The sequence below is a fragment of the Sorex fumeus genome, unplaced genomic scaffold, assembly GCF_029834395.1.
Source record: "Sorex fumeus unplaced genomic scaffold, SorFum_2.1 ptg000044l, whole genome shotgun sequence".
Taxonomy (NCBI): Eukaryota; Metazoa; Chordata; class Mammalia; order Eulipotyphla; family Soricidae; genus Sorex; species Sorex fumeus.
The window spans coordinates 74,532,390-74,540,643 of record NW_026606101.1 but is presented as its reverse complement, the minus strand read 5'-3'; the positions used below and the strand labels follow the sequence as shown (position 1 = coordinate 74,540,643).

The 8,254-nt window shown below is 54.4% G+C and overlaps 1 protein-coding gene across 1 annotated transcript; it reads left to right on the top strand.

Annotated features, from left to right (window-relative positions):
* Positions 1-337: 337 nt before the first annotated feature.
* On the top strand, positions 338-3,760 carry ZIC1 (Zic family member 1). The gene is made up of 3 exons (XM_056121696.1): positions 338-1,385; positions 2,941-3,104; positions 3,517-3,760. The coding sequence occupies exons 1-3, from the start codon at positions 404-406 to the stop codon at positions 3,712-3,714; spliced, it is 1,344 nt and encodes a 447-aa protein (XP_055977671.1). The 5' UTR covers positions 338-403; the 3' UTR covers positions 3,715-3,760.
* Positions 3,761-8,254: the final 4,494 nt, after the last annotated feature.

The window sequence follows — 8,254 nt, the reverse complement described above, 5'->3', positions numbered from 1 at the left end:
GCGCCCTGCCTTCCCCGGGGCTGCCTTGACGCGGGCCGCGCCCGGCAGCGACTGAGCGGCGAGCCAGAGCGAGCCGGGGCCGGCGGCGGGGTCTGCCCGGAGCCCGCCTCGCTCGCTCGCGGCCCGGCCGTCCGGCTTCCCCGCGCCCGGCGGGCGAGGACTCCGCGAGGTGGGTCGGCGCCCCCTCCCTCCTCCTCCTCCTCCTCCTCCTCCTCCTCCTCCTCCTCCTCCTCCTCCTCCTCTCCTTCCTCCTCTTCCTCCGCCTCCCGCACCTCCTCCTCTTCCTCCTCCTCCTCCTCCTCCTCCTCCGCCGCCGCCGCCGCCTCCTCCTCCCGATCTTCCCTCCGCGGCGGGCGAGGGTGGGGGGGGCGGGGGAGGCCGGGGCGCGCCCCGAGCAGCCACGATGCTCCTGGACGCCGGCCCCCAGTACCCCGCGATCGGCGTGACCACCTTCGGCGCGTCCCGCCACCACTCGGCGGGCGACGTGGCCGAGCGCGACGTGGGCCTGGGCATCAACCCGTTCGCCGACGGCATGGGCGCCTTCAAGCTCAACCCCAGCTCGCACGAGCTGGCCTCGGCCGGCCAGACGGCCTTCACGTCGCAGGCGCCCGGCTACGCGGCGGCCGCGGCGCTGGGCCACCACCACCACCCGGGCCACGTCGGCTCCTACTCGAGCGCCGCCTTCAACTCCACGCGGGACTTTCTGTTCCGCAACCGCGGCTTCGGCGACGCGGCGGCGGCCGCCAGCGCGCAGCACAGCCTGTTCGCCGCCTCGGCCGGGGGCTTCGGGGGGCCCCACGGCCACACGGACGCGGCCGGCCACCTGCTCTTCCCCGGCCTGCACGAGCAGGCCGCCGGCCACGCGTCGCCCAACGTGGTCAACGGGCAGATGCGGCTGGGCTTCTCGGGGGACATGTACCCGCGGCCCGAGCAGTACGGCCAGGTGACCAGCCCGCGCTCCGAGCACTACGCCGCGCCGCAGCTGCACGGCTACGGGCCCATGAACGTGAACATGGCCGCGCACCACGGCGCCGGCGCCTTCTTCCGCTACATGCGCCAGCCCATCAAGCAGGAGCTCATCTGCAAGTGGATCGAGCCCGAGCAGCTGGCCAGCCCCAAGAAGGCGTGCAACAAAACTTTCAGCACCATGCACGAGCTGGTCACGCACGTCACCGTGGAGCACGTCGGCGGCCCCGAGCAGAGCAACCACATCTGCTTCTGGGAGGAGTGTCCGCGCGAGGGCAAGCCCTTCAAAGCCAAATACAAACTGGTCAACCACATCCGCGTGCACACGGGCGAGAAGCCCTTCCCCTGCCCGTTCCCGGGCTGCGGCAAGGTCTTCGCGCGCTCCGAGAACCTGAAGATCCACAAGCGGACGCACACAGGTAAGGGAGGGCGCGCTGCGGCGGACGGTCGCGACTCCCCGCCGCCCCCGTCTCCCTCCCTGCCCCCCTGGACCGGAGATCCAGGTCCACGGCGCGGGGCAGGGCGCAGCAGCCGGGCCCGGCCGAGTCCGGGTGTCGCGTTGCAGGAGGCCGCCGGCCGCCGGCCGCGGGCCGGGCGGGCTGGGTTTTCTGCAGGAGGCTTGGAGTGGAGAAGCCGAGGGAGGGACGGGGAGAAGGCGCCAGGGGTGTGCATTCAGCAACGAGGTGCTGGCGGGCGTGGACAGAAGGCCCGGGACACTGGGGCAGAAGCAGACCCGGCTCTGCCGAGCCGTCAGCGCGCGCGCGGAGCCGGGGAGAGGTGGCCGGCTCCGGGCGGCGGCGGCGGCGCCAGCCACTCCGGCTGCGCGCAGGCAAAGCCAAACGCGTCTCTTCCCGCCGACGTCCCTCTCGGAAGCAGTTCAGGGAGGCCTCTGCCGCGGGGGGAAAGAGCCGAGGGAGCCCGGGAGATGAGAGCAAGGGGCCAGAAAGAGGAACAAAAACAGACCGAGGGGCCGGGGAAGGGGGCGGCTCTCGGTGGCCGCCGCCTAATCGGGCCTGGGGTCGTCTTCCGTAGCTCCGGCGCTTTCCAAGAGCCCGATTTGAGCAGGGACTTGCTTGTGAGTCGGTGGGAGGAGTGGGGGGGGGGGGGGAGGGGGAAGAATGTCGGTCCAAGTGGGAGTTCGGTTTCGTCCGTCAGATCCTCAGAGGCGAGTTTAAAAACAAAACCCCCAGCCCCGGCGCTGGCCTTTAGAAAGATGCGGAAACTGGTCGGGGAACAGCGTCTAAAAAAGTTCTCCACAGGCCCAGGGCTGTGGTCCCGGGTGGGCCCGGCCGTTTGAGGTCCCTGGTGCCTCCGAGGTCCGGGACCCTCGTCGCTGCCTTGTCGCGCGAGGTGGTTTCCGAGTCCGGCGTTGGGGACTCGGGCAGGATTTCGCGCCCGAGTCGGGCAAAAACTTGCGGCGCCGACGCTCTCGGCCTCAGCTCGGTGGGTCCAAATTGCAAGTGTGTGTAGGGGGTGGGGTGGGGTACGGGAGGCCGGTTGGGGGGTGCGGAGCGGCGGGGAGGGGGTGGGGGGAGGCTAGGCGAGCAAAAAGCGGCGGGGGAATCAGCCCGGAATGTGAAAGGGGAAACCCGAGAGCCGCGGTAGTGGCGGCGGAACCTTCCGAGTCGCCCCAGGCAGAAAAACCAGCAGCCTGACCCGCAGCGCCCTGTGGGTTCTCAGGAGCGGCCCCTAATAAGGCCGATAATACGACAATAATAAAATCTGGATCTAATTGGATTAAGAGTTAAGATAGTGCAGATGGTTAAAATTCCACTGTAGATAGAGGAACCGTATTGAAGATCCGGGTTTTTGAGCTTGCAAAAAAGCGCTGATAACTCTAGGTCTCTGGCTTTAAAACATAAATAAAATAAATGAAAAAAAAAGAATTTTTTTATTGGTTTAAAAAAAAGCAGCAGCTGCGGCGGAATGTGCCCTCCCGGCCCTCACGCGTTCTGTCCTCGCCTTTCGTACCAGGGGAGAAGCCCTTCAAGTGCGAGTTCGAGGGCTGCGACCGCCGCTTCGCCAACAGCAGCGACCGCAAGAAGCACATGCACGTGCACACGAGCGACAAGCCCTACCTGTGCAAGATGTGCGACAAGTCCTACACGCACCCCAGCTCGCTGCGCAAGCACATGAAGGTAATCGCCGCTCGGCGCCCGCCCGCCCGCGAGCCGGGCCGGCCGGCCACGGGGTTGCGGGGCTGCGGCCGCAGCCGAGGGGGGACCCGGGCCGCCGCCGCCGCCGCCGCCGCCGCCGCCGCCGCGTCGCCTCCTAGTCGGCCGGGCCAGGGGGGCGTCGAGGGCGGCCCCGGGGGCTGCGGGCTGGCAAGGGCCGCGCCCGCTCGAGCCAGCGCCAGCGGTGGGACCCGCGCGGGCCACGGGCGGCAGCGGCCAGCGCGCCGGGCCGCGGCCTTCGGTGCCCCCTTTGCGGGGAGGGGGGTCGGTGCCCGGCGGTGCCGGGGCGGGGAGGGCGCTCCGGCCGGCAGCTCCCCGGCGGCGGGCGGCCCGGGGGCGCCATTATGCCGGTAAAAACGCCGCTTTATTCCCGCAGGTCCACGAATCGTCGTCGCAGGGCTCGCAGCCTTCGCCGGCCGCCAGCTCGGGCTACGAGTCGTCCACGCCGCCCACCATCGTGTCTCCCTCCACAGACAACCCGACCACCAGCTCCCTGTCGCCCTCCTCGTCTGCGGTGCACCACTCGGCCGGCCACGGCGCGCTGTCTTCCAATTTTAACGAATGGTACGTGTAAACTCAGCGCCCCCGGCAGCCACCCTATTTAAGAGACTGAGCACACGCGCGCGGAGGGCAGAAGCCCGGGAAGCCACGCGGCACCCCTGCCCTACCCCTCCCCCACAGCCGGTTTCGCGGTCTCGTTTCGGGCTAGACCGTCCGAGAGACCCCCCACCCCCAGGGCCGAGTCAGTGAGACGAGCACCGAACCTTTCTATCAGTCCCTCCGATCTTTCGTTTGTTTTCCTTTTATTGGAGGGTCTTTTTTCTGTTTTTTTTCTCCTCTCTCTTTTTCTTGCAAAGACTTGGTAGCCAAGGGGCGGGAAGGGAGGGGGCCAAGGAGCTGGCGGCCGCTGGACCCCAGGATGCCCACCCCTAGGGCCGGTTTTCTCGGCGCCAGCAAAACAGGCTCTTGGGGCGTCCCCTTTGGCTCCACCCCCCCTTCTGATTTTTTTTGGTGGGCTTTGCATTCTTGTAAATACAGAATTATTAGCTTACAGCTGTACTGTTGGATTCTGTAAATAGTTATATCTCGGTTGGAGCGGGCGGGCGGGGTCGTGGCGTCGTGGTCTTTGCATTGGGGGAGGGGGGAGGGGCCGGGCGGGAGGGTGGGGGGAGGGGGCGGGCGGCCGAAGTCCAACTGTTTGTACTGAATGGCAAGAATGTTCTAGTAAATGTGCACCAAAATGTGAATTACTTTGTACGATTACAGTCTCCACGTCGACCTAACAGACTTTGATTGGTATTAATGTGCTTTTTTTGTATAAAGTGCAAACATCTCGTCCCAAAGTCTAAGTACTTTAGTGCAGTAAAATGTTTCATGTCCTGTCAAGAATTTCGTATAGTTACGAGCCTGGATCTGCGTGTCAAACTGTTTCATTTGTTTATGTAAAGTGATATTAAAAAAAGATATAAACTATAACTGTCCGTTGCTTTTGGCAAAAGATACAGCCACATAATGTATATAGTTCCTAGCTTCCATATTTATCCGCATGTAAAGAGCCGGTTTATTCATGTTACAGCTATTCAATATTTATGGCTAGAACTCTCGTATGTACACTTTAGTTTCCAGAACTGTTTGGTAACCTTTCGTACCTTATTAAAGATTCTTAAATCTCAGCGATTGTGGTAGGAATTTCTTCATCACCCCCAACTACCTGCTGCTGCCTCTTCTGCCAGCTCTGCTGGGTCTTGGGACAAGCCCGTCAGCCTCCCTCGCCTCTTCTTTCTGTCATCCCAGGTCGTATAACCGTGATAAATGAACGCTGCCCTGCTGGCTCTCCGAGAGGGTGTAATTAGTATTTATATAAAAATTTATGAAACAAATTTTCGGCCGCAGTATAATTTAAATGACCTTTGCAGACATAGAATAACAACCATAAAAATAACAGAAATAGATTGCATAGGCGACATCAATATTAATGTGGGCGAATTGTCTGAAGCTCAGGGGCTCGCTCTGCAGCGTTGCAAATGAACTTGCCGTGGATGGTTCCATTGCCCCCCAAATTAAATTCCCCTGGCTGAGACCGACTTGCAGATTTACAATATCATATTTTAAATCGCTGTCTTCAATTAAACCATTTATGGCCATAACTAATTTTCAGAATGTCGAAGCATGCTTTTCCAGGCCTGCCTTCTTTGTGCAAAAGTAAACGTCCATAAAGCGTTTGACTTGTATTTCTTCAAATGTGATGCTAATTTAAATTAATTACTTCCTATGATATGTTATTATTTCCATAATTTTGCCACTGTTATTAGTGCTCTCAAAAGTACATCTAGGGAAGAGAATTATTTTATGTAATTTGATTATCTTTCTATCTCTTTTATTTATTTCTCATTTACTTAAGAAATTCGTTCCATTGGCTGGCGTTGATACAGTAAATTTGTAAATGAGGAGACAATACAAAAAAAATCTAAATTACTTGTGCTTAATGACTGTGGCAGAACGCCTTTTCTCTAAATCAGATTGTCTTTCTTGCAGTTTAGTTTGATAGATTTGCAAGCTATACTGCTCCCTCGAAGTTCGCTGCGCTGGTAGGAACCACAAGCTTCTTTGTCTCTGCTTGTAGCTTGCATGATCGCCCCATTAAGCAGACAGTGTAGCCAGAGATCACAGTCAGGTCTTGGCTGTAGCTGCAAGGGTGGGGATGAGGGTGAGCAGGAAACAGTAACGGACCTCACTGTGGCCAGGGAGAAACTCAGAGCTTCTGCAAGTCTTGGGCTTTCTTGACTACGAGGAGAGAAAAGCAAGAGGAAAAGCCCTCAACAGGATGAGAACACGGTTCTTAAGCTCCTCATAGAGCTTTTGAAGTGACAGCAAGGCTTCAGAATACACCCTGGGCCCAGGCCCAGATGAAAACGTTACATTTCTCTTTAAATTTCCTTTGTTGGCCTGTCTTTTGTCTCTTGTATTTGTCACTTCCAGCCAACAAAGTTTCCTTGGCCCAGGAAGGGATGAGCTGTACTTTCTGCAGCAGTAAAACAGGAGAGGGTGGTGTTTTACTTTTTTTTTTTAGAGGTTATTGTTATTATAGAAGTAAATATCAACCTTTTCTGAAAAGAGCGCCACCTTGCAAGGTTTGGTGAGACTCAAAGTGGAACACCTAAATAGGGACTGATCCAGAGATTGGTGAGAACAAAAGTTGTCCCCGATTGGCCTAGGAGGTTTGGAATGACCCAGTGAGAGAGCATTGGAAGTGACCTGGGCATCAGTCTCCCAAACTAGCAAAATAGGAAGAGGCATCTCTCTAGGAAAGAGAAATACATCAATTAATAACCCTTCCCTTTGCCTTTAGAGATGAGAATGTCAGGGAGCCTGCACATAACAACAGCACCTTGGTAACTGTCTCAGTGCATTTTCCCTTGGGCCATTTCTTAAGCAAGGAGTTTACTTCAAATTTGGAAATAGGAATGTCTCATATGTTATGTGTCTGGTGCCTTAAAATATCATAGTATAATAGCCAAATGCCACACTATATATATGGCGGATGACCTAACTGGGTATTTTTAAGGATCATATGTAGGCGTGAATATTTACTCCAGATTTTAAATATATTCTTAAATGTTGGAGGTAAAATATTTAAGCACACATGAATGTTCGAGAGCAATACTGTGTGTGGATGTGACACTCACAGGGAAGGAATTTTTATGGCACACAAAAACAGTCAAGTCAGTCCCTCATGCATCTTCTCCAACACCCACCACAAAGAAAATGTCATTAATGATGTAGGTCGCCTAAAAAAATGCTTCAAACTTAAATGCAGTCTATTATTTTGCTGGTACCTTTAATGTCTGCTTCTTGAGATGTATTCTTCATACTTTTCTTCATGGGCTATTAGGTTTTGAAATACATGAATGTGAACAGCGAAATATATTGTTAGACCCTATTTAGCAGGAGTTGAAGATACTGCAAATGGCTGGTTCTGTGTGTAGCTGTGGATTTTGATTTAGGCAGAGGGCTGCCCTGGTTCGTATTTCCATTGCGTTGTATTCTGGATACACCAAATGACTAGCACAGCTAACAAGTTATTAAAAAGTTGTATTGTGTCAACAAAATATTTCTGAGTACAAGCAATCATATTTGAGAAATGAGTTGTGGGATGCGGGTGTGTACATTCATAGAGTAAGCATATAAATATACAAGCACCATTTATGTGGGGCTAAGTAATTTTCAAACATTTCAGCTCTTTTGTTTTCTTCTTCAGAAGCTACCCCCAGCTGCTTTAAGCATTTGCAGCTGATGATTTTGATTTTTTAAAGTCAAGCATTCAAGTTAACCTTTAAGAAGCAAACCACCTCCAAAAGAAAGATGTAACCTTTCAATTGCCTCATATGCTTATCATTTTTTTTTTTTTTTTGCTTTGGCTGACAATGAAAATAGCACTAACCTTCTTTACTGATGGGGCTGGCATTTAAATGTTTTTATTTGTTGATTGTGAAGTTTTCTCAGAACTTGGAAAGGGCTGTGTACAGAAATACTTTCCCCCCAACCAGGTCTTGTCCAACCCCCAAATCTTCCAGAAGTTCCCTTTTTTGAGGCCAATAGGCACTGGGTGCCTTGGACCCTTTGAATGAGTGCTGTTGGAATTGGTACCTGAGAACACTGCTTTCCAGGAAGCAACTTGGAGAAGGAGCTGGTCCTTACAGAGTTCCATCAGTTTAAGATGGCTTGGGAATTCAGTACAGATGACCTGGCCAACTCAAAAAGAAGACACTGAGTTTGTGCCTTTCATTATTTGTGAACTAAAACAGAAGGCATCGGATTTTAGACACCCTACACTTACTGCTTCTCTCTCTCTCTCTCCTCTCTCTCTCTCTCTCTCTCTCTCTCTCTCTCTCTCTCTCTCTCTCTCTCTCCCCCTCTTGTTTCCAAATCAAAATACTATTTACAAACTTATCTCCTCCTTTCTTGTGGAGATATAGACTTGTGTATATACTTGTGTATAGACTTGTGGCCTAAACCTAAACACCTAAGAATCTTAGCATTATGCCTTATGCCTCAGCAATATGTTCATATTAGGAGGGAAAGGATTGTTATTATTATTTTTTTATATAAAAGTG